Source organism: Lissotriton helveticus, chromosome 7 (genome assembly GCF_964261635.1).
Source record: "Lissotriton helveticus chromosome 7, aLisHel1.1, whole genome shotgun sequence".
NCBI classification, from domain to species: Eukaryota; Metazoa; Chordata; class Amphibia; order Caudata; family Salamandridae; genus Lissotriton; species Lissotriton helveticus.
In genome coordinates, this window is record NC_136068.1 from 77,959,389 (window position 1) to 77,986,948 (window position 27,560).

General features: G+C 45.3%; 1 protein-coding gene across 1 annotated transcript in view; it reads left to right on the top strand.

Moving 5' to 3' along the window:
* Positions 1-27,560, top strand: part of ENO2 (enolase 2) — a 100,614-nt gene that overhangs the window by 22,589 nt on the left and 50,465 nt on the right. The window contains exons 2-4 of the mRNA XM_078651527.1: positions 8,103-8,210; positions 20,891-20,986; positions 21,937-21,995. Coding sequence (XP_078507653.1) covers positions 8,126-8,210; positions 20,891-20,986; positions 21,937-21,995 — 240 coding nt within the window. The 5' untranslated portion in view covers positions 8,103-8,125. The remainder of the gene's footprint in view (positions 1-8,102; positions 8,211-20,890; positions 20,987-21,936; positions 21,996-27,560) is intronic.

Consider the following 27,560-nt stretch of genomic DNA (forward strand, 5'->3'; position numbering starts at 1 on the left):
GAACTCATCGACAAACTATGGCTTGCCTTCTATTCCCCGAGTCTGCTGCACCCTGCCACTGCCTGTGCCTAAGCCTCCCATTGGATAATTGTAGCTGGGGCTGGCTCATGACGGAGTTGAGGCAAGGAAGCTGCGAGAGCGCATTTGGAACTTGGGAGTGAGGCCTCCAGAGGAAGAATAAACGAAAGTACGTGTGGACTTTCCACTTGCTGCATAGCCAGAGTTGCATATCCTGCAGCCCTGCACTGCTACTATCCTCAACATGCTCGATGCAGCTGTGGACCAGCACAACTTTTGTGCACCATGGCATCACCTGTAGAATCTGTGCGCTGCACCCCAGCATGGTAATTGCCAAGCGTGCGTGAGCCCAGTAGGCACCACAGCCATACTTACCGGCATTGGCAGCATTATGGCTGGGGACAATGCCTGTGCTGAAGCAGGCAGGGTCAAAGCAAGCTGAGTAGTGGATGCCAATGCCGTAGCCATTCCTGGACCCACTAATTACAGGCAGCACTAGCAGTGACATCATCTGATGTACTCGAGCAGCTACCTGTTCCGCAATAAACCCAGTCATACCACACTGATTAATATATGCAAAAAAAGCATTTTCATTTGGTGTACATTTTATTTTGCACTCGGTGTAGGTATGAAAGTAAAACACGCCATCTCCACTTCTTTAGAAACGACAACAGGAAAACGCAGAGTTCAAAATAGCAGGGACATGTACAGGTTGATGACAGGGGTCAAAGGCAGCAGCAGTGTTATAGATGAGAGAGAGAGCAGGAGTAAAGAAGAGAAAGAAATAACAGGAGAGGAGAGAGATAAGACGGAGCTAAGTAGAAGAAACGGAGAGCAAATCAGATACAAAGAGAAAGCAGCCATGATGTGAAGAAGAGAGCATTAAGAAGAGAGAAAATAGAATGAAAGCATGTAAAAGACAGGACAGAGGGAAAAAAGTAGACAAATGATAAAACGGAGACACAGCTAATCACTGCTAGAAGAGTGATAGTAAAGAGCCAAGATCGAGGGGAGAGAGAGCAGAGCATGGATAAAAGTGAAGAGGAAAAAGGGCAGGGCTTGATTGAATAGAGGGCAAATCAGAAATACAGGGAATAAGGTAACACACCAGGTGTGACAAAAATGATAGAAAACAATTAGAGAGGTGAGAGGATAGACTCTTAGAGCAAAGAATTAGGAGAAAGACAACAGATCAAGGTTAGAAGATAGAGACTGAGGCAGTGAGAGTGTCAAAAGTGGGGCTCACCGGAGGAAGAAGTGAGCTGTGGCCTTCTTGGCAACATTTTCAGCACCTGCACTTCTTTTTGTTTACAAATTAAGCACTGGTCACAACCTTTCCCTTTTTTTAACCGCTTCCGTGCGGCGCCGATTCCGCCCCTGTGCTGGACATTCCAGAACAGGGTGCGGTCGTGACGGAACCGTTCCGTCATCAGCACAGCTCAGCCGTGACTGATGACAGAATGGTTCCGTCACAAGCATCGAAGGGGTTAAAGTGATACCTCTGCAATCTAACACCATCTACTCTTATCTGGTTCATCTATTAACCCCGCCAAACATCTGCATGAAAACACATACCCCCCTTTCACCAAAAATGATCATTCCTAACTGTTTTAATCTGCCACAATAAACTGGAGTGAATATATAGAATGGGATAAGTGAGTGCCCAAGACTAATCCCAATAACCATCAATAACCAATAACACTGAATTAGCCTTTGACCTTGGGTTCTGGAGTAACGTGCTGCTCGGTGTAAAGCACTTTAATGCCTCGTCAAGCCATATCTAAGTGTACAATGCAACACAATAATAGACAGTGCTGTTCACCAATCTGCATTGTGAACGTTCTTTTTACTGCTGTGCTAACATGTTGCTGGGTTTAAAGCTTTTTTTGTTCGTAAAGACATGCATGGACGAACACTTTCTTTACGATGCAGCAAAACTATCAGCAGTTTGTCGAAGTATCTTTTATTTAATATTTTTCCTTCTATGCCTTTTCAGTTCACTACTCACAATGCAAATGTCGTCTTCTGACTACTTTTCGTAAAACACTTTTCTGAGGTTTCGGCTTTACTCCACTAATGCAGCCTGTTCAGCAAAAGACCCCTATGTCGGCTTTCATAATGTTGTAGCCAGATGTTACCTTTAGATGGGAGTTGATTTCAAGGCCAGTTGGGGCAACACACATACAACTGCATGTAATCAAACTCTTCCTCTAACAAAAAGCCAGATCTATTTGCTTTCCCAATGCTTGTTTAGCATCATTAACAATGGCTTATGGGTCGTTTTTTAACTTGTACGCTATTCTCCATAGGAATAATTTAAAATATTGTGTCTGTGGTCTAACTCACTCATCCAACCGCACGTGTTCCGCCCTTTGTGAGGGTGGGGGATGTGGGAAATAAACTTCACATAATGTTCCATAAGCCCCAGAGTCAACAGCTTGTCAAGTTGATGGACGGCTTCTCATATGCTTTTTAACAAGTCCACCTTAGGGGACACCGTGCCTTTTAACACGGTGTGCCCCAGAAGCAGGGCACTGATTCGTCACAGGTGCCTAGGTGTAATTTTGCGAGCTGGAGCTCTTCTGATAGGTGTGTTCCGGAATATCGAATCAACTATATCAATGGGACAGAGTATCGAGGACAGAATATAAAAAATCAGATATTGACAGGTAAATAAGTTTAGATTTTCTATAGCTAACTCTGCAAATATGAATCAACATAGTAATATATTTTCAAGGTACGTAGATGTGGAGTTAGGAATAGTAAATCGCTACTTCACTATATGCACTTCGGTTTCGATATTTTGTCCCTCATAATTCTGTCCTCGATATAAGTATACCACGATATTGTTGGTGTCGATATTCAGTAGTACAATCCTTCTGAAACATTAAAACCTCGCTTTATTCTGGAACTTTTGCAACAATTTTGAATCATCAATAGGTGACGCCCAGGCCCTTAACTCACCTAATCCAAGTGCCGGCCAGGTTGTACCACAAACACCTCACCTGTTTCACCATAATTTGACATTTGGAGGACAATGGCGAGGCCCGCAATCTCAACACATCCAAAACTGAGCTCACACCAACGTCTATCTTGGCTGATAATACATCCTACAGAACATACAAATGCATAATTTTAATCATAAGCTACAACCAGGGGCAACAGCATCACTGCCTCTTGAGACATAACATTCCATGGAACACAGTCCAGGACAGTTCTACACATGAAGACCATACAACCTCTTCGGAACAGTGAGACGGATTCACCGTGTTTCCCAATACCCAGGAAGCTGTGAGACGGCTGTACCCACCCGTCTTTCAGCGTCCCCGATCCATGGGGAAAGAGCCTATCCGTCATCCCCTGGAATCTGTCTGTCATTTCACACCACCACTGGCCTCTGGAATATCCCAGACCCGCTCGGACCGGGTTGGAACGGGAGACAGCCATTACAACGCGGGCTTTACACCGCGCTACCATTACGACGCAGCCATCACAACGCAAGTCGTTACAACGACTTGCCCTGGATGGCGCTATATACTAAGGAATAGTATGATTTACTATTCCAACGCCTTCCCTACTGTTACGTAGGCTGGAGTTGGAATAGTAAATCATACTATTCCTAAATCCAGCGCCTACAGCGCAAGTCGTTGTAACGACTTGCATTGTGATGGATGCGTTGTAATGGTAGCGCGGTGTAAAGCCCGCATTGTCATGACATACATTCGTTGGAGCTATCACCGGTCCTATGATCCCGCATATTGGATATTTATTCAGCCCTGAAGAATCACGTGTACTTACCCGAGTGATGAAACACGTGTCGGCTGGTTTCTCCTTTGATGTTACAATTTGACGAAAATCCTCAATACATTTCGAAAGAATAATATCCATTGGTGTCGACCCTGTCCTCATTCTTGTTTCGAATATACGAATGTTATTAATGTACGTTTTGACATCCTAACCCAGACGTGTGCACAGGACTTGGTTTAAACCTCTTCGGCCTGGGCATTGGTGGAGCTGGTTTTCTGGTCTGAAGGCAGGATCTATGATGCTGTAATGATACTGCTTAGGGCACTTTACTTCGCACTTTACTCCGTTCTTTTTAACCTGATTGTTTTATCGAACCAATTTTTAAAAATTACTTGTACTTTGCACTTACTTTGTAACAAGGCTCGCTGCACTCGTCATTCTTTTGCCAGCGCCCCATTCCACCACGGGTTTTCCCGCTTGTTGTGGAGGGCGCCGGCACAGATTGTTGATCTCTCGCTGATTGGAGACCCATGGTCACGCGCTAGCCTCTCCTCCAGGTGCCGCACTATTTAGTCCTCATGACCTGCCCTGTGCTTAGCGGTCTATGATGCTATAATGTACTGCTGAGGGCACTTTACTTTGCACTTTACTCCGTTCTTTTTAACCTGATTGTTTTATCTGACCAATTTTTAAAAATTACTTGTACTTTGCACTTACTTTGTAACAAGGCTCGCTGCACTCGTCATTCTTTCGCCAGCGCCCCGTTCCACCACGGGTTATCCCGCTTGTTGTGGAGGGCGCCGGCACAGATTGTTGGTCTCTCGCTGATTGGAGACCCATGGTCACGCGCTAGCCTCTCCTCCAGGCGCCGCCCTATTTAGTCCTCATGACTTCCTCCACGCTCAGCGGATGCGCGCAGTGGGCGCGCGCCGAAGTTGCGCCTAAGTCCAGCCCGTCTGCGCCCGTCCGCGCTGAGATCACGCCTGGGGCCTGGGAAGCTGGGCTGGCCTCCACTGGTTCGCAAGTAGGTTTCTGCTACTCTAGACAGTTCTTGCTTGCGTTGAAGCCCTTAGCTAAGCCCTGCTATCATACTATTGCCCCTGAGGCTTTCTCAGTTAGGATGGGTTGTGGATGTTTGAGCAGTGGCTCCGGAAACGCAAACCCCCGGAAGCCTCAGCCGAGTATTGGCGCCTCTAAGCCCCCCCGCCCCCCAACATAACAACTGAAAGGGGGTTTCTTATCAATGTCAGGTCCTTAATAAAAAACAACATCGCTTTCAGGGACTTTGTTTCAGACAGGAAACCTACATGGGTGTTTATCACAGAGACCTGGGCTTCTGATGCCTCAGGACCTGATTTGATAGATGCTATTCCCACTGGGTATGCCCTGGCCAGGATGGACAGAATTGGTCGTCGAGGAGGAGGAATAGGAATTCTATACAAGGATTCCCTTATATGCCGTACTGAGTTTCTTTCCACTCCTTCTGACCCTTTTCAGGCTTTGTACTTTTCTATTAACTCCACCCCTTCTGTCTCTTTTTCTGGCCTCCTGTTTTACAGACAGCCGGGCCCTAGATCTTCTTTTAGCCAGGACCTGATCAAGCTGTTGGAGACATTTATTGAGAGGCCCAATATTACTCTCCAGGGCGATTTTAATTTCCATTTGGAAAATATGGTATCTAGAGATACCCAGATCCTCCTGGATACCCTGGACTCCTGTGGTTTGACTCAGTTGGTGGTAGGTCCCACTCATCTGGCTGGGCATACACTCGACGGAGTCTTTTCCAATGACCCTAGGTTGAAGGTGGGCCCTCCGGTCCCCTTAGCTTGGTCCGACCATTCGGCCGTCCCGCTAGAGCTGTCATTTCAGGAGTACCCCCATCTCTTCCAGACGCCAAGAAGTGGGAACTCAGAAGGAACCTTAAAGCCATTAATAACGTGGTTCTCTCTCCTTATTTGAATGAATTGATGCCTGCTGTATTGCAGGACGCCAACTCTGCTGCTCTTGAACACGCAAGCACTATTTCAGGGGCTTTGGATATCGTGGCCCCCTTTAAACAGCACTACTCAGCGAGAAAGAGTCCGTCAGCCTCCTGGTTCTCGGACAGACTTAGGCTGCTGAGACAAGGGTGTCGCAAACAGGAGAGGCTCTGGAGGGCTCAGTTGGATCCCTTAGAGAGGGAACAACATAAACTCAGTTTAAAGGATTACAAACTAGCCATTGCGGAGGAAAAGAGAGCCTATTTTTCCAAGATTACTGCTTCCCTTAACTCCCCCAGAGATCTTTTTAAAATCATAGACTCCCTATCCTCTCCCCGAGTAGCTGACCTGATAGTGGAATCTCAGGAGTTGTGCGACAATATCTCGGTCTTTTTCCACTCAAAGATCGTGGATATCTATAGCTCTCTTGAATCCCTGAATCTTGGTATGGCCTCTCCTACTAATTTTGCTCCCTCTAGAGATTGGAGCGTGTCTGGTGGACACCCCCCGAGTTTCCTCTTCTTCCCCTTTCTTACTCCTGAGCTGATGACTCAGCTCCTGGATGACATCAAATCGGGCTCCCCCTTAGACCCTTGCCCGCTTAAAGTCCTGAAGGCCTGTCGGGATGTGGTTATCCCCCCTCTCATGAATGTCATGAATCGTGCGATCTCGGAGGGAGTGTTCCCCTCTTCATGGAAGATGGCGGTTGTTAAACCCCTTCTTAAGAAGTCCACATTAGACCCAGGGGTCCTGAAAAACTTCCGCCCCATTTCACTTCTTCCTGCCCCTGCAAAGATGCTGGAATCTCATCTCAATCGGCACCTTAGTTCCTTCCTTGGGGACTCTGCCCTCCTGGATATCTCCCAGCTTGGCTTTAGGAGATCTCATAGTACTGAGACCACTCTCACGGCACTTGTCAACAACATCCGCTCCCAGGTCGATAAGGGCCATACCACTCTCCTGGTCCTGCTAGACCTGACGGCGGCTTTTGACACCCTGTCTCCATCTATTCTGGTCACCCGCCTCAGGGATATAGGGGTCGGAGGTCCTGCACTGAGCCTCCTGGCTTCCTTTCTTAATGAAAGGGAACAGAGAGTGAAGCTGGGCCACTTTCTTTCTGCCCCTAAACCTGTGCATTGCGGGGTCCCCCAGGGCTCCTCATTGAGCCCTACATTATTTAACATCTATGTGGCCCCACTTGCCAGGGTAGTTAGATCTTTTGGGCTGGAAGTATTGTCGTACGCTGACAACACCCAAATAATGGTCTCCCTTATGCAGCCCTTGAAGGACTCTGCCCTGAACTTCAGGAACTGTATGGAGGCTGTGTCTCTGTGGATGGTACAGAACTTCTTGAAACTAAACGGGGAGAAAACGGAGGCGCTGATCTTTGGGGGTAGTCAGGATATCTGGTCAAATGATTGGTGGCCTGCCTCTCTCGGGGACTGCCCTCTCTCCCGCCAGTTTGCCAAGAACCTAGGGGTTCTGATGGACACTGCACTCTCCTTTGACCGCCACCTGCTGTGGCATCATCAGGCTCCTCAGAAAGATTGACCACTATCTTTCTCCTGTTGCCCGGAAACTGGCCACTGTGGCCCTAGTCTCCTCAAGACTGGACTACTGTAATGCCCTTTATGTGGGCATAAACAAGAGCCTCATCCATCGTCTCCAGATGGTCCAGAATGTGGTGGCAAAGATGGTTTTAAACCTCCCTAGACTTGCCTCGGCCTCAGCAGCCCGGAGAAGCCTGCACTGGCTTTCCATTCAGTCCAGGATTTCTTTTAAGATTCTTTGCCTTGCCCATGGGGCCCTCCACGGTACGGGTGTTGAGGGTCTCAAGTCACTTATTCACTTCTACTCTCCTAGTCGACCCCTTCGTTCCTCTAACAAAAATATCCTTGAGGTTCCTAGGTGTTTAAGAGCCAAATGGGGAGGCAGAGCATTTTCCACGGTTGTACCCAGGTTATGGAACTCTCTCCCCCCCGAACACCTAGGGCAACCGTCGATCGCTCTGTTCCGCAAAGCGCTGAAAACCTGGCTTTTCTCTGAAGTGTATCTGTAAAGTACCTCATCGGTGACTACACATTACTTGACCTGTTTAGGCGCCTTGATGCCCTTGGGCTAAGTTGCGCGATAAAAGATTCCTTTCATTCATTCATTCATTCATGATATGGGTCTGTGAGTAAAGTGAGGGGCTTGCCTCAGTTGTCAAATAATTGGCGTTCGGGTTGCAGTGGTATGGGTGGTGAAGGTTGGAGGTGATTGGTGGACAGGTGCGAATGGGGTGGGAACCTTGTGTTTTGCCGTCTCTCTCCTAATCTGAACCCACTATGCACTTGTCTCTTTCTCTCTCTCCACCAGAAATAACCCCCGCGTCTTCCAAAATGTCCATCCAGAAGATTCACGCGCGCGAGATACTGGACTCGAGGGGCAACCCCACCGTGGAGGTGGACCTGTGCACTGAAAAAGGTGAGCCCCAATAAGTGTACACCACCCATATTCAAGGACTGAGCTTCTCCTCAAACTTCCCCTGTGTCTTACAGTTGACAGCACCTCAAACTGATGCCCCTCCACGTGAGACCCCTCCTGACCTAAACCTATCTCAGTACGTTTGTATCTTAATGGAGAAATATGGCTCAATGGTTAGAGCGGCAGACCCTGATGCAGAGGTCTGGCCCGGGACCAGGGTTCAATTCCTACCTCAGTGGGTCTTGGGCTCAATTTCCCTGGACCTGATAATTCTCGCCTTGGTGCCTATTCTAATCATGGGTCCCTCTGGGCAATAGCTTGCTTAATCTCCACAACGGCCCCAACAGTGCTGGTATGCCTGGCTTCACCTTGGCGGTGCCCAGGAGTGGACATTTCACAGGGAAAAGCCAGAAAGGGTTCCACAGCGGTATGAGTGCAGTGCCAGGACGCCCTGTTGCTGGGGCGGCAGTGCGCTTTAGAAGTACAAATTAATTTCATTTCATGTGAACATCACGTTATCTGTAAATTCAATGTGTTAAGTTTCAAATCCTTTCATTGAGAATAATAATCACTGCAATTGCATAGCACCTACTTTTTGGGCTGGCGAAAAGCACACCTTGTACCCATGTGACAATTTTTTGTTCTCATGTTCTGTTTGATTTTCTTACCTGACAGGAGCTGCTCAGGAGCACAGGGTGGCGCCTTTTAGAATATTATTGATCAAATCAGATAAATGTTTATATCAATATCGGTGTGCAGGTTATAATCCTAATTGAGTCACGAGAATGTCTGACATTTTAAGACTGAATGTTTCGCTTTGTTTATTCTGTTTTGTTTCCTTGTACCCTTCTTGTTGCATAATCTGTAAAGCGCTCTGATACCCTCGGTGGTCATGTTCACGCTATATAAAACTTTGTAAATGAATAAATAGAGCCATCTAGTGGCCAGTCAGCCTATGGCAGCGACTTATGTTCTGCAGTGAGTCTGGTTTGCTCAGTGTGCAGATAGATGCTTCTATTGCAGGTATCTTGGGCCACATGTATCAAGCAAATTCGCATTCGAAAAGGCCGAAATTGACAGAATTTCGGCCTTTGTGAATGTGAATTTGCTAAATGGAATGTATTGACCAAAATGTGGTGCAAAATAAGGAATCGCAAAATTTGCGATTCCTTATTTTGCAATTGCATTTATGGAATCGCAAATTTTGCGATTACTTAAATGCAATGTATGAAGCAAAAAAAAATAGCAAAATGCCCTTAAGGAATCGCAAATTACCACCAACTTCTAGTTGGAGGTAAGTTGTGAATTCCTTGAAAAATGCACATTTTTGCATTTTTCAAAGTGCCATGTGACACACATACATGCCCTTAGGGCATGCATGTGCGCCACATGTGCACCCATGCATATTTCAGGGGTGCAACACGGTGTCCTTTGGACACCCCTGCACCCTTGAAATTATTCTCAAGTCTCAATTTGCCATTAGCAAATTGTGAATCGCAAATTGAGAATAACTTCCCATTCATTCCTATGGGCCTCCTTAATTGCGATTCGCAATTTGCTAATCGCAATTAAGGAATTTTAAGTAATCGCAAAAAAAATGTGATTTTGTACATACATACCCATTTGCGATTCTCAAATAGCGATTTCTTAAAAATCGCTATTTGGGAATCGCAAATGGGTATCTTGATACATATGGCCCCTTGTGGCTAAAGGCTCGAGGCTGCGTAGGTGAGTTCAGCCTTTTGTAAGAGGTCGATAAAATGCTTATCAATCAATTGGGTAATATTAAACCTCTGAAATAGCTTTGGTGATAGAAAATGGTTTCCAAATTATATTTGATAAGTTAGTAAGCCTTTTACAAAAAATGGCCGGTATTTTTATGTCAAGGTCAACACAAACATTGGGAAAACCTGCAAAGCAGGGAAAAATAACCTTAAAAGAAAAACATTCAAGCGAAAACGAGCTAAAAAATATATGAAAGCTCTTGGAAGTAACTCCTCCAAAATTATTTAAAGCATACAGAGGGCCTATTGGCCTTTTAAAAGAGAATCGCAAGATTTATGTATCGATTTTTTTTTTTAAAGTATCAGCTTCGGATCGAATCTAAAGACTCGAATGGTATTTCTTCTGTGAAAGGTGGCAGTGCCAGACACTGACAAAGCAGGCACAACCAGTGACCATTTAAAATAGACTTTGAGTGAGGCCTTGGAAGGAGCAGAGAGTGCACCAGTGACATCCAGTGGTCAGTGGCAGCATTACATTGCCTGATATTGTGACTGCAACACTTGGCTTACCTGTGGAGAGGAGAGAAGGGCAATTTAACATCTTAATAGAGAAAATGGGCAGTTTGGAAAAAGTGCTGAGTAAGAAACTCTAATCAATAAAGCATATCAGAACAAATTATCAGCCCTAATTACAACTACACAATGCTTCCACTCTGGCCCCGCACACTGTGGATGTGTTAATAATGCACAGTGTGAGATTAGCAGCCTTCTTAGGCACCGCCTCTGCTCACCACAGACATTAGGCCTGAGCCCCTCACAGGATCTCAGTGCACTCTGTGCCTGCCTCACTTCAAAATCAGCCATTGAATTCCTGAACAAAAGCGACATAATATGCTTTCAGGAGACCTGGTCTCTATCCCCATCGCCTCTCCTTGGCTATCATGAACTTTTTCAACCGGCCGCTAAAGTCAACTCTTATGGAAGACCCTCAGGGGGCCTCTCCATTTTCATCAGCCACAGGTGCAAGTTAACGGCCACACCCATCACTCGGAACCTGACGGCAGGGCAGACGGTTCTGATTACCGGTCTGTCTTTTTCAGGCAGGGCACACTCTATCCTCCTAATTAACATTTATCATAACACAGCAAAAAACGCAAAATCATCTGCAACGGACCTGATGATAAAACAACTGGAAGATCTTCTAGCGGAATTTGCATCCATGGAGGTACTGCTACTAGGAGACTTTAACATCAAAGACCTCGCATATAACGGCCTCTTAGCTAGGAAAAATAAAGAGCAAGAAGCGATGATTACTTTTCTAACAACCCATAACTTCCGCTCGGCTCAGCAAATCTCGCTGGAACTGCTCCCGGATGCTCATTTCTTGCCAACATTTAGGAGAATCTCTACCATTGATTACATCTTTCTTTCCCCGCTTCTGGGTAATCGTCTGGCCAGGATGGAAATCCCCTACCGCTTGGAGAGTGACCATAACCCCATAGTGGCCACACTGGACCTGCAAGTGCATGTTGCTCTTGAAACGGCAGAGGTGGGGCATTCAACGCGAGCCGAATTGCACACTATGGTTAGGAGAATCAAATGGGACTCACAGGGATTGGCCAAGGTGGGAACCTGGCTCAAGGGCGAAACGCGTAACTTCAGTCACATTGCTCCGATAGAATCACACCACCGGTGGGATAACTCCATCGCTAAGCTACAGGATCTCCTGGCAGGGCCCGCGCTCCATCATAGAACATTCGGGCCACACCCGAAGCAAACTCACGACCCACTGCTAGCCTCCCAAAGAAAGACCCTCAGGAAGGCAGTCCGACTGCACAATCTGACTGGAACTGTGCACTCCGCCAAAAAGGTGGCATCGCTGCGGACGACCTACAAGAAATCCTTATGGGAGACCAAGAGACTCAAAGAACAGTCTGAGTGGGTAAAAATCTTTGCCCTTCTCAAGAGCAAAAGTCAGTCCCAGTTTTGGAACTATATGAACAAACTCCGCTCTACCAACAAGACGAGAGGAAATGCAGTCTGTGAAGAAGCCTGGGCCCTGCACGTGTCCGATCTATATTGCAGCGACTCTGGCGACCCCGCGGAGATAGTACTAAGAGATCGTGCTGCTTCCACCCAAATAGAAACTTTCGAACTGACCACTGCAGCCGAGGTCACCAGGTATCTGCGAGCCATGAAAAAAGACGGAGCTCCAGGGCCCAATGGCCTTCCAGCTGGGATATTTAAATGCGCCCCGGAAGAGTGGGCTGACCTTCTGACTCCTCTATTTAACAACGTTTTCGCGACAGGCCAGCTCCCAGACTCTTGGTTAGGTTCGACTCTATGCCCCATATTCAAGAAAGGTGACCCTGCGTTACCGGCTAACTACCGCCTCATTGCCCTTCTAGACCTGGAGGCAAAGGCATACGCTCGATGTCTCCTTCGGTTGCTGGAGAAATGGGTTGAAGACAATAATATACTACCATACTACCAAACTGGGTTCCGGGTATCGGCCTCCACAATAGACAACATCATTACTCTAGGCGCTCTGAGTCAAAAAGCTGCACAAAAAAACCATCTTCCACTCTATTGTTGCTTCATAGACTACAGCGCGGCTTTTGACAAAGTGTCTCGGAACATCTTGTGGAGGAAGCTGAACAAATGGGGGATCCCGCATGACCTACTAGACGCACTAATTTCTCTGCATAAGAACACGTGGGTGCGAATCAAAACCAGCCCAAAGACACTTTCCTCAAGAATTGCCGTCGAAGACGGGCTGAAGCAAGGCTGTGTTCTCGCCCCACTGTTGTTCAATCTCTACACAGCCGATCTCGGAACATTCTTGGAGAATAGTAATCTTCTCCCGCCAAAATTGGGTCCTGCCAAAAAGCCTCTTCACATATTACAATATGCAGATGATATTGTAATAATGGACCAAGCAAAATCGGGTCTCCAACGGGCATTAAATATGCTTCATACATATAACTCCGCCAATGCCCTGAAAATCAACCAGGCAAAGACGAAGGTACTGGTATTTGGCAGATGTAAGAACAAGAAAAGGCTGGCATGGAACATCGGACCCGCCAGGATCAATACAACAGTAAAATATAATTACTTGGGAGTCTGGTTCAACGAGACGTCCAGGCCTACAGCTCACCTAGCCGCTCTGCAAAAGAGAGCAGGCGCAATTACATACTCCCTGACCCGGCTGAACCAAACTCTGAGCAGCCCTTCTGCAGAAGCCATCCTGAAGGTGGCTAAAGCCACTCTACTTCCTGCATTAACTTATGGACACCAGGCCTTTCCTGGAGCGTGCTCCTCTAGTCTTGAGCTCGCCCAAATCTCCACCTATAAAAAACTTTTCCATCTGCCAAGTTTTATTCAGCGGGCAAGACTACGACTGGAGCTGGGCCTACAAAGACAATCTCTTTACTGCGAGGCCGACACCCTGAAATACTTTATTAGGACCCAAAAAGCAGGTGATAACACTCCTAAATTCCAGCTAAAAGGAATCCTGTCTAGCCCCGGCAATCCCTGGAACACCCAGATTATAAAGGCCATAAGAGTGTTAGAGATTGACGAGTCATCTCTCCCCTCAGCCACTATTCCATACTCGGCCTGGAAAAGCACCATCAATAAGCAAGTCAAACTTATTTCTCAGTCCATGGATCTGCAGGCTCTAAAGGCATCTACCATTCTGCTCCCTTTGAACTCTTCGTATCTTCTTGGGCGTCCACAAGCATACTGCCAGGAAAATTTAAGCAAAGTGGCTAGGAAGAACATAATGTTTATGCGACTTCTAGGCCTGCGCTCGACGGCCTTTAATAAATGGGCCCCAGCAAGCGAGGGGGGAGCATGCAGGCTGTGTAAATACCACTCCGAATCATGGCTGCATCTCCTGTGCTGCTGCCCGGCACTAGCAGCCCCTAGGAGGTCCCTTTTGAAACCCTTGTTCCTAAAATGGGGCGCCAGGACGTGCTGGGAGGCCTCTGCCTTGTGCTTTACATCTACTGACATTCGAGCACTTGCTAGGTTTGGAAAATTTGTGAGACTTTTGGACAATCTTTTATTACCCCCCTTGGTTGCCATGCTTCCTCCCCCTCCCCCTCAAAGACTCATTACAGACTTTTTCCGTCCCTTGGCCCAGTACCCTCTGTATTAACTATTTTATCCGGCCAAGTATAGCAAAACGCTCACATAGGCAACCATAATACTGCTCCTCAATAAGCATATTGGCCACTAAGCCTTGTAAACTGCCTTTTAGCCTTATTTTTATTTCATAAATGTGCTAAAAACTAAATTTTATATTCATGCTAAAGTAGACTTTGTACAGCAATAGTTTTAAGTAACTGTGCTAAACTAATAAAAACTTGACTAATTTTCATGCCTCACCACTGGCAGCCAGAGATGATTGTCCCCAAAAATCTATTTTATTGATATTTCTGATACTATTATAAGTAGTATTACTATTGTGCTAATAATTAAAAGGACTTAATAATAATAATTAACAAGCATAAACATTAATAAAAAGCAACAATAATAATAATACTAATAGTGATAATTAAAACTAACAACATAGAATGTTAGGTCAGTTATTTGTGTTCTATGTAAGATAGATCAGTTGATTACAGTTGTTTTGCTCTCCGAAACCCAGTGCAACTTGTGCTAAACAAGTTTAAGTCCAGGTAAAACAAGCTCAGTGAGTTATGCACCCACTGGAAACAGCTGCTTGTAACATGCAAGGCAGATGTTTGTCTCCTGGCTGTTTTTTACTGAACTGGTTCAGCTGTGCGCTAGCAACTCAGGACCCTAACAACTCTTACCCTACCTGGTCCAACCGCAACATGACCACGCCGAGACAAATATAATCCATCTATTCAAACCCATACAGAAAACCTCCACGCATTCTTAGAGGCAGTAATACTGACAACCTCACTCATGTGAAAGTCACCCAGACGCCTTCCTCCCCAAATCCGTGGCGTCTTAAATGTGCATTACTCAATTGCATATCAGAAAGTAAACCTGCCTCCGATATCTTCGACCTCATCCAACACAAGGACTTAGACATTATCATCCTCACTGAAACTTGGCTAAACCCCTCTTCCACTCCTATCTTAGACCTCCTAGTTCCTCCCACTCACGACATAATAAGGCTCGACAGAACCTGGAGGTTGGGCGGTGGCCTAGCTTGTATTCACAGAAACACACTCTCGATCTCTCAAGTAGAGTCCTCTACTCCTTCCTCCTTTGAATACCTTTGTCTCAGCATCTCAAGCAAGAACCTACCAGTCAGTAAACTTCACTCCTTTTACCATCCCCGGGAGACAAGCTCCCCTTCATCAAGGAACTAATGGAAATCATCTCTGCTAATGTTGATTAAACCATGGCCCAAATCTTCCTCGGTGATTTCAACCTTCACTCGTCTAACCCCAATGACCTCGCTGTATCCTACCTTAAGTCTTTCTTAAATGATCAAGATCTGAATCAGCACTGTGACCAACCAACTCATATTAAAGGAGAAACTTTAGACCTCATTATCTCCAAAGAGCAGACCATCACCTTAGATTCCATTACCCCGTGTGACTGGTCCGACCATCACTGCATCCTCTTTTATATCAACAGGGAGATGTCGATGAGGTTGGCTCAACCAACGAAATTTATAGGGAAAGGGACCTCAGATCAATAGACTCCATTGAAATAGCGGCCCACTGTAATTTGGCCCTAGCCGGTCTGGTTGAGGTGCAGTCACTCACCGACTCCTACAATTCGACCATCTCCAACATCGTGGATGACATTGCTCCTATCCAACAAAAAAATGGCTGAATAAAAATATCCAAACCCTTTAGAGCACTCGAACGTTCCTGGCAATCCAATCCCTCAGAACAACTAAAACTCCTTAAACTGAAAGCAATGAGTAGTAGGTCCCAACCACTCCGACCCTGGTAACACCCCTCCCTCAGTGCGAGGAACTTGCTGCTTTCTGCACGGAGAAAGCAAGACTCATCTCCATTGACCTCACCTGTAAGAAGGCTTTATTGTCTTCCACCAGGGACATACCATCCTATTACCTCTCAGGAAAGCACAGATCTACCAGCCTGATCACCAAGAACAATGCATCATGGTGCACCTTTACTTCACTTAGTGAAAAAGACATCTACAAGATTCTTCTGAATATCAACCCATCCAACCACTTCAGTGACCCGTTACCCCCGGCCCTCTTCAAAGATATCAAGAATGTACTCCTCCCCACCTGGACAAGGATTGTAAATGCCTCGCTTTCACAAGGCACGATCCCTGACGGCCTAAAAACAGCTCAGGTATCACCTATACTAAAAAAAAACTAACGCTGACAAAGCGGATCTCAATAACTTCCGGCCTATCTCCAACATCCCCACCCAGGCGAAACTCATAGAAAAATGTGTACAATCCCAACTCTGTGCACATATAGAGAATTTCCAACTCCTTGACCAGCATCATTCAGGCATTCAGAAGGGGCACAGCACCGAGTCAGTACTCACTCAGGTCATGGATGACTTGTTAAACATGCTTGACCAAAATTAATCCTGCCTCCTGATCCTCCTTGATCTTTCTTCCGCATTCGACATAGTTAATCATGACAACCTCCTCGCCACTCTGAAAAATAGGATGGGTTTTTGTGGTCAAGTGCTACCATGGTTCTCGTCTTTCCTCCACCACAGATCTCAAAGAGTCAAGGCAAACCACTCTCTCACCCAGCCTTCTCCAGTTCTCATGGGGGTTCCCCAAGGATCTGCCCTATCTCCGATCCTCTTCAAACTGTTCTTGGAACCATTAGCTAACTCTTTAAACTCCTCAAACACTCTCTTCCATATGTATGTGGACGATGCGCAACTCTATTTGAAAATATCTTCCCCGAAAACATAATCTCTCTCAACTCAACCCTAACGTCTACTCACAACAGGTTAACTGAGCACCATCTTCTGCTCAACACCTCCAAAACAGAATTTCTGATCATCTCCCCTCCCAACCACACCCCTAAGTTTTACCTCTGGTTGTATCACCTCACTGCCTTCCACTGCACTCCTCTCATCATAGACTCAGCCAAATCGCTCGGAGTCACCTTGGATCAGCACCTGAATATGAAAAACCACATCAGTAAGGTATGCAAGGGAGCAAACCACTTGATGAGGACACTCAAAAATATCAAACCTTTCCTTCCACAAAACGATTTCAAGCAGGTGGTGCAAGCACTTGTCCTGCCTAGGCTGGACTATGGCAGCGCGACCCTCAATGGCATTCCCAAATACTCCCTGGCTCCTCTAAGAGCATCACTGAAAACAGCAGCTAGACTGGTTACAGGCACTAAGCGAAATGAGCACATATAACCAGTCCTAAAATCTCTCAAAAGGTTGCCTTATGAAGCACGTATTCGTCGTTCTGGCGCACAATGCCCTTCCCTTTAACACTCCCAGGTACCTGGCGCAAAAACTGGAGCTTTCTTGTGGTGTTAGAGCCTCAAGAAGCGCCAAGACTTTCCTCTTGAAACCACTCATCTGTAGGAAAAAGAGAACTTGTCACAGAGCCCTTTCCGGCGCTGCCCCAAAGCTACGGGACTCTCTTCCACTGGAAGTACGCCGAATCTCTTCAACGACGGCGTTCAAATTGGAAGCCAAAACATTCTTTATGAATACATTCTTACCCTAATTGGGCTAGGCGCACCTGCTCGAAGACACTGTTCTTACTTCTATTGGACTATCATTTGTTATGGTGCTTTTTTTGTGCAAATGTCCCTGAATATGCGATCATTCCTGTTTTCTGCTCCTACTTGATGTCAATTTTGCATCTATGTTCTTCCTCCCATCCTATTGTAAAACACTCTGATATCCCTCCGGATCTTGTTCGCGCTATATAAAACTTTATAAATAAATAAATAAACGTTAAGACAGTTAAGCAGTTTCACAGGGTGGATACTGCTCTTGGAATTATATGGTTTTCAGTGCCTCAATCTCGAATTTCACCAGGCCGGCAAATACCAAACCCAGTAATCTTTGGCCCTTAGACACTGGATAGGGATGTGACAGAGTAGTTAAAGGGGTTGAGGGAAACTGCAGCACCTTGCCCCCACTCTCCTCCTGAACCTAGATAGAGCAACAGATGCTTCACATGGTCTTTCCTTTGTTTCATACTCTCTGCTGCTTACACCATGGGGCAAAGCAAGACACCCACATCCACTTACCACTGGCATAAATGTGATGGTAAATGGATGAAGATGTGGGCCCATTACTCACCATGAAATAGGAAAGTACACACACATAATTGAGCCCAGTACTCCTGTACTCCTGTATAACACGTTATTCCCAATTCTGGGGAGAATAGTTTGAAATCCTGTATTTTGGTACTGGGATACCCGACAGAACTGGTGATTCCGGCCAGGGCGGGACTGGCCGTACTGTGCATCGGGCGTTTCCCTGGGAGGCTGGAAAGGTGGGGGCCGATTTGCAGCAGTGGGAGCCGGTTTTGCAGATGTGCTGCAATATCGTCCCCCAGTAACAAAAGCAGCACGCAAGCGTTTCCAGCCTCCCAGGGCCAGGCAGAGTCTAGTCCGTGAAAATTGCCAGGGCTGCTTTCGGTTCCCAGTCCAGCCCTTATTCCGGCCCCCAGTATTCCTGACAAACGGTATAAGGAACTCGAAAAAATCATCTAAGTACCAAAAACGTCCCTTTGTATTGTGCTATATAAAAGGTTACTATTAGTGTATAAACACACAAGCATATTTCTTCTCATTGGTTTATGTTCCCTGCACTGCCTGCCTCTGCTATTTGCATGAGGTCCCTCAGTGAACTCCATCTGACTTCTATGCTCCGGGAGTGGGAAGAGGAAACTGATCACACTGCCATGGTATTAAGGATAGGCCTGCTGCTGGGTATGATACTTCATGGATTAATGCGATTGTTGCAGAAATGCTTCTGCAACTTAAAGGAGATAAGTTACAATAATGGCAAAGCAGCTCAGGGAGTTATATGCTGTGTATCACTGACAGAATATTGACCTACAAAATATCGACCTACAGAAATATCGACGCTGGAATATCGAAGGCAACAATATCGACATCCTATCTACAACATGGTTAGTACAAAAATATTGGAAAAAAATATTGATGTTAATATAGTTTTTGATCTGTAAAACAAATGTGTAAAATAATACTTATAAATAAAATAAACATAGTTAAAAATATGTAATAATGTTTACAATTAATAAATAATACATATATAATAATAAAACATTAATTAAACATATACATAAAATATATAATATATACGTACTTAATAATAAGTTTAAATAATTATTTTAGTAACTTATAAATTGTTAAAAATATTATAAATTACAAATACATCTACATACATAAAAAATGAACATAAGTAAAAGTAAATAATTATGTTTAATAAATGAAAAGAATTAAATATACTGTCAATATTTTTAAAATTAATTATATACTGCATTATCTAAAACAATACAAAAAATATTAAATAGCTAAAGAAATAAAACTACTATTCATAGTCCCAAAAAAATGACAGTAATGAAAATGTTGGATAGCGTAGGGCTTAAAATTACGATTCCAACTCCAGAGATTGCAACAGAAGGGAATGCATTGGATAGGATAGGGGTAAAAATTACTATTCCAACTCCAGAGAGTGCAACAGTAGGAAAAGTATTGGATAGCGTAGGGGTAAAAATTACTATTCGAACTCCAGAGAGTGAGACAGTAGAGAAAGTGTTGGATGGCGTAAAAGTTAAATATAACGTCCTTATAAATAATTTTAGTATTTAAAATAATTAATAATTAAATTTTTAAATAACTCTACATCATTTACAAATACTCATTAATAATTATTAAAAACATATTTACAATTGAATAATTAATTAACATTAAAGTAACAATAAATAACAATAAATATTACTTAATAAATATCAATTACCAAATAATAAATATTGAACAATAACATATTTTTCATAACAACACATATTAATTATTAAAAATGTATTAACAATTAAAAAATATTACACAATAAAATGATTTTGTATACCAAAAAAGAATGTTTATGAAACATTATTTACCAATTAAGAAAAAATAATTTCCAATTAATAAAAATTAACTGCCAATTAAACACATTTATTACCAATTAAAAAATGTAATTAGCAATTAAACAAATTAATTGCCAATCAAAAACATTAATTACCAATTAACAAAATGAATTACAAATTAATAATTCATAATAAAAAAAATATCAATACCAATAAATAAAACAAAATAAATACTTAATTACAATTAAATTACTTCCCACCCAATTCCCCTATAAACCCATAACCTGCTACAGAACTTAAACACAAAAATTTATTACAATTAATGTATAATTCCTAAAAATTAATAATTAATTTAGTATAATTAAATTACTACCCTATTCCCCTATAAACCCACAACCCGCTCCGGTACTAAAACACAAAATTGACTTAAAAATAACATTATTAACATATAAAAATAGTATACATATAATTTAAAACCAGTAGAATACTTATCAAAAAACATATACCACATACATATTAAATACATAATAAAATACATAACAATGATACAAATATCGATATTAGTAACAACGAGATTAGTGACATCGATATATTTGATATCGATATTACTAACTTCAATATTACTTACATCGATATAACATTTTTTGATATTACTTACCTTAGGGTCGCTATTCTGTCCAACGATATTCTTGACCTCAATATTCTTTACCTTCGATATTTCCGACTCAATATTTCTGTGGGTCGATATTTCGGAATCGATATTTACACGGTGCACTGGTGGGTATGCCACAGTGCTTGTTGGGAAATCTCAGACTCACTCCCCCCTAACAATGTTGGTTAAGAAATGCCCCTTCTTGTTAGTGAAACAAATTCTGTTTATGTTTCCCTGTTAAGGCCTGTTCCGAGCCGCCGTTCCCAGCGGTGCTTCTACCGGTATCTATGAGGCTCTCGAGCTACGAGACGACGACAAGTCCCGCTTCCTGGGAAAAGGTAAAGACACAGACGTCACTTCCGTCTCTCTGGGGGTTGAAATGAGTTCCTAAGGGTGGGCTTTCTGGGCCCGTGTGGACTGAAGGTCATGGTAGGAGTCGCGGCTCATGGCGAGGTGTGAGGCAGAGCATGGCGAGGAGTGCGGTCTCAGTAGCACAGCAAGGCCCGAGGAGACAAAGCTGGGTGGGCTTCAGTAACTAGAAGAAAACATGGCTTAATGGTGAGATTTGCAGCTCAGCCTAGGGGTGCAGGGTAAAGCCTCGTCTGCAGGGTGCATCGTGATGGCTGGACCACTCTGCGTGCCGAGGTGGGAGGCTTAGGCCGTCATCAGGATGGCGGTGGAAGGGACCGCCCGCCATAAGGGCGGGGGTCCCGTGGGGGCTATTAGGATGCGCTCGCCACAGTGGCGGGCGCATCCCATATTCTTAACATTGCGGCACTACCCACCGCAATGGTAAAAATACATGTTGTGCATTTCAAAGCACAACGTGACAGGCACCGTGTGGTGGCTGCCACGTTGTTCTTTGAAAGGCCAGGGGGGTACCATAGGGACCCACCATGTGCACCCCCACGCCCCCCTCCGGAGTCCATGGGGGCCGGCAACGGGCACCCCATATAGAACCTTTTTCCACCCAGCCGACATGTCGACCGGTCGGAAAAGCGGTGACGGTCTTTCCATCCGCCGCGGACCCCCCAGACATTATAATATGGCGGGGGGTCATTTCGGCACGGATACGCCCGCCAACCTAATGGGGCCCTTAGTCTCAGTAGTGGGCAAAGTGTGAGACAAGTTGTGAGCTAAGTCTACGCGGCAGCATGAAGCCGGAGGCACAGTCTATGTCGCAAAGTTCAGTTTGAGATACAGCCCGGGCTCTGAGTGAAGTGAAAGTCATAACCATGTTTACCACACACATACACACAGTGTGATCTGTGTCCTCTTTTCTCTGCAGGTGTTCTCATGGCTGTGGACCACATCAACAACACCATCGCCCCTGCCCTGCTGGAGTCTGTAAGACATTTGACTTACAAGTATTCTTCATTTACATCTATAGAGTTGTAAAGAGTTAATTCCAAGAAACTTGGATTGTTTTGGTCTCCATGTCTGCTTTTCTTCTTTTTCTTCCCTCTTTTTCTTGTGGAGTTGACTGCACTATCTCATTTCACCACTCACATAGGTGCTTATGTATGCTCCTATGGCTACACAGTCAGGAGTCATTAATTACTTTTGTGTGGGAAATGTTTTGACTGTCCCAGGGCAGGTGGGGATTCCTGGGCCCAGCTTCTAACAACCAAGGTCTCTTACCACTGGCGTTGGGGGCTTTATGTTACAATTGACCCAGAAACTGAGCACCAAGTTCACACCTTTAGCACTTGCCCTCAGTAAAATAAAGTTGAGTGGTCTAAAACTTAAATTTTAGTGTGGGTGGGGTGAGAGCTCAGATCTCAGTCAAACATGTAACAGCAGCCAATAACTCATTATCCAGGAACAATGTCTGCACTTAATAAACAGTGCTCTGCTTCTAACACACAAGCAATACTGAACATATAAAGTTTGTAGATTTATATAGCGCAGCTTATCACCCGTAAGGGTATCCAGTCACTGTCCATGAGCAGAGAGAGATTAAGGGCCAGATGTAGGTAAATTCAATTTTGCGAGTCCTTAATAGCCGTATTAGGGACTCACAAACTTGAATGTAGGTAGGAATCGCAAAAATATTTGCGATTCCTTTATATTCCTTGATTTCTAATCGCAAATTGAGATTCGCAATCAAGTAATACCATCCCATTCATTCCTATGGGCCAACAGGATTTGCGCCCGCAATTTGCGAGTTACCAAGAGGCACTTGCAAATTGCGGGTGCAATTTCAAGGGTGCAAGGGTTGCAAAAGGACACCCTGTTGCACCCCTGAAATGTGCGTGTATGCACATGTGGCACACATACATGCCCTAAGGGCATGAATGTGTGCCATATGGCACTTTTAAAAAAGCAAAAAAGTGTTTTTTTAAAGGAAATCGCTATTTACCACCAACTTGAATTTGGTGGTAATTAGCGATTCCTTAAGGCTAAAGTGCACTTTCTTTTGTGCTACTTACATTGCATTTAAGGAATCGCAATTTGTGATTCCTTAAATGCAATCGCAAAATAAGGAATCGCAATATTTGGAATTCCTTATTTTGCGAGTAGGTTTAATCTGACCTACATTGCTCAAAGCCAAATTGCGATCGCAAAGGCTGACATTCTGCGAATTTCGGGGGTTGCGGTCGCTATTTGGCTGCCTACATCTGGCCCTAATTGATTGGTGCAGAATCACAGGATGTTGTACTGACTCCGAGACATGAACCCGGAGCCCCAGCTCCTGAGTCAGCAGCTCATAGTGCACAAGGATATATTCACTATGCCTGGGGGCCATACTCTAGTAGCTGGGGTTATTACCCAATGAAAACATGTTGGTGCAAAATATAATAATTGCACAGTATGGTAAATTGCCCTCCTGGGAAATCGCTAGAAATGGTTCTCTTGCAGCCATTTTGGATTTCCATATATCCCTCCAAAAGATAGTCCTGGATTGGATCTTGGTAGCATGCAAATTTAGTCCCTGAAAGTTCTCCTCCCTCCCATCAGTGATCTATTTTTGCACTGGGCATTGTTTTTTCAGACTGGTACAAGTTCCCCTTTCTACAACCTTTGAGTGGGGTCTTTTCAGCTGCAGATGGTGTGCATCGTGCATGGCCCACCCAGAACAGACATGCTAACACACCCAGCCAGCCACACACTGCTACTGTCTGGCCTCACATCTATGAACCTTATATTTATTACACAGGCACACGCTCTGGCCAAGGTTGTAGGGTGGCATGTACACATGCGAGTGGAGGCCACTCCCTGGAAGTGCTGCTCGTAAGCAAGAAGGTCCTCGCTAGAGGTTCTTCTTGACGCCCAAGCATAAAGCCACCTCCCAAAGTGAGGAGCCTACCCCTGGTAACAGTGGTGATCTATCAGAGGCCAGTGACAAACCACTATTTGTTGTGTGTGATCCCTTCACACCGCCAACCCTCTCTTGGCCCTCCCTTGGCCCTCTGGTTTCTGTTGATGCGACTGCCGTCATGCCGTTTCGATCCATTGAGTGCCATGCAGTCACAAGTGCCTTCATCTTTTTACAGGGATGCTCTGGGATGCTTTTGCTATTCCAGTGTGCACCGAGCTATTGATTGCTGACACATTATCATTTGGGCATGCCACAGGGGTGCAAGGTCTCTAGGCCTCACTCATGGCTTGGCAGTGCAGATCTTTCCCCGGCTTCAGCTGACTGTGCTCTCCTTCTTCTGCCTCAGCTCCTTGCAGTCCTCTTCCAGACAGCATCTTCCTTATACCTGAGTGCCTCCAGCACCCCTCCCCAGCAGTCAGTGAGACACTTCCCTCAAGGCAGCATCTTCTGGCAGGGCCCAAAATGTCCAGGTTCTTATTCCAGAACCTGGCCCAACCCTGGAGCACAAAGTGTTTCTAATGTGCTACAACTCTGGATTCTGGTGGAGAAATCTTGCTTCACCGCTTTGTAGTTTCTGCCCCATATTTATACCAAGTTTACAGACAGAGTTTGTGTATTTTACAAGTTCAACTGAGACTGGTCTCAGGTAACTCCTGGCTTTTGTGTATTCCTCCTCAGCTGATTCTGCCATAACCTTTGTCTCACAGTGTCAGCAGGAGGGTGGAGGTGAGCTGGGAGGTTCCTGCCACTGGAGACCCAAAACAAAGACACCAAAGTGGGCGAGGCTTCACCTCTTAAGTACCACTCAACTTCTGGTGGTAGCACTTCTAGGGTACAATAAGACAGGAAAGCCAGGGAATGTTGATTGCACTTTAAAAAGATCCTATGACTCCTGTCCTTCACACCCATGAGTCTAATCCACTACAGAGGACATCAGGAATGCTTGGGAGCAGCCCTGCAATCAGCATTGCTGAATGGAGCTCTCTCCATCCTCTGTGTTATGTACCACTCTGGTTTAGGAAACCAAAATAAATTCCTGAGTTCCCACAGTCAGATACAGCGCACTCGCTATGCAGACACACAGCACACTCGCTCTGCAGACATACAGTGCACTCGCTCTGCAGACATTCTGCTGCACATTTATTAGCTACGTGTCCCACATTAATAATGTTAAGGCCAGGTGAGCAGTTAGGAGCCACACTCAGAAAAGAATGTATGAAATACAACTTGTAGAGTGCACACCTACTCCAAGGAGTTTCCTGGCGCTACGCTTATCGGCTACCTACAGTATGTGCACATATGCACATTCTTTGTCCTTCCAGACCACTGAGCCCAGCTCTGGGCCTCATTCCATGTCACAGGATACCCTGAGTGCCCAGGCCTGATTGTGTCAGTGTAGAGGCAAAAACTCAACACTCACAGAGACTTGGTATGGGGATCTTGAGGCAGGGACGCGCGCTCTCCAGAAGCAAGCAGGGACCTTTTCCAACCCAGCACTTAGCTTACCTGGACATCAATTCAACAAAATGAAATGCCAGGGTTAGCAGAAGTAGGATGTACGGCATTACGACACGTACTTTTACAACGCGTGCCGTTACAACACGTTTTTTTCAACGCAAGTCGTTACCACGACTTGCGTTGGAGGGGGTGCGGACTTAGAAATTTTTTGATTTACTATTCTATACCAGCCTACGTACAGTAGGGAAGGTGTTGGATAGTAAATTAAAAAATTCCTTGTCCTGCAGCGCCCTCCAGCGCAAGTCGTGGTAACGACTTGCGTTGAAAAGACCGCGTTGTAACGGCACGGCGGTGTAACAGCCGCGTCGTAAAGGCTGTTCACCGCAGAAGTAACATTGCCCACCCACTGACCCCAAATGACACCACAGATATTACCGTTCATCCCTCCCTGTGCTCCTCAACTGCTCCTATTCGGATGGATACTCTACCCGCCATTCGCCGCTGCTGCATGGAAGCAGCAGTGGGTCAGGTGGGGAGGAAGGGGTGGGGGGTGGCCACAATATAAAAAAAAAACTATAACCTCCCTCTTCCTGGCTTCTTCTAAAAAACAGGAAGCAGGAAGCAACAGGGCTCCCACGCGCTCCGCAGTCAATCACAATGCTGCAATGCAGCGTTTTGATTGGTCTGAGCATCGTGACACAGCACTCAGCCAGGGGCTGTAGGGGTGGGCATGTTCTCCATGCAGGCGAGCGGTAGTCCAGTTGTCCCAGGAGCTTTGAATCCCATAAAGGGGTTTCCAGCGTTGGCTTTTGTCCAAGATCTAGCTGATGGTGGGCCAGCCTCCACACCTCCAGGGTTATCTTGGTGACGGTTGGGAGGGGCCGTCATTTCTGACTACCATAGAGCCAGGACACGTATCCTTCTTCTCCCATGGCCCAGTGATCTGGTAACAGGGCTCATTCTTGCTGGGTCGAGAAGGCCCAATCATTTATTGTGATCAGTTGGGCAGTCTAGTAACAGAATTACAGGTTGGGTGAGGCGATGCAGCCATCATATGGCCCCCTAATGAGTTGCTGTAGTGCCACTCTGGGTGGTCCCCCATCTCACAGGAGCTGCCTAGTGACTCCCTCAACTGCTCGGAAAAAGTAATCGAGAACAACATAGGGTACATTCAGCAGCATGTTAAGAAAATTCAGGAGGGTTATCCTTTTAAATAACGCTGTTCTCCCCAAGCGTGACAGTGGGAGGCCTCTACAGTGGGCGGCATCTCGTTTATATTTCTCCAGTATCCTTCTCAGGTTTGCCTTGTGGAACCCCGACAGGTCCATAGTGAACTGTCGGGGTCACGATGGTCACATTCTCTTGGTTGCTCCCATCACGTGATAGGAAAAAGGATTGATTTATGCCAGTTGATCTTTATCCCAGAGTTGTCCCCAAAATTGACATTATTTCTAATAACTCAGGGAATAGATCTTTTCTGGCTCGGCCAGATATAGCAGGAGGTCGTCTGCGTATAGAGACAATATATCCTCCCACTCCGTATCCTGTGGAAAAGTAAATTTTGCCATGTTCTGTGTCCCTACGTGTTCCCCATCTTATGTTGCATGTGCATGATTAATATGCATATGTATCCCCCGTGATTGGTTAAAGACGCAATTATAGTTGTGTCCATCTCTAGTATGCCAGTTTCCAGTTCTCGTGAAAGCTACGAGTATTAGGCCTATGTAAAGCTACGTTGCCACGTTTCTCAGTGTGCACGGTATTTCATTGAAAAGTCCCCGTTTCCAGGCCTCAAAAGGGCCCGGACACCAGATTCAGCTCCTGTCTCCTGAGCCCTCGCTGAGGAGCGATACAGCCCCCACCTGTATTCCTGACCCTTCACTTACTTCCTGCCTCACAGTGCCCGGCTCGGCCTGGCTCTGCCTGCTAGTCTGCCAAGAGTATGTTATGATTCTAGTTATCAGGCCAGCCCTCCTTCTCTGCATTCCTAAGCTACTGAATCGCATCAATAGTTTCCGTCATGGTCTAGCCTTTACGTCTCCATGTAAGAGAAATACTGCATTTAATGGTCATTTAATATTCCTCAACACGCACTACATGTAGAATAATGCATGCACCAGTCTTAGAATCTG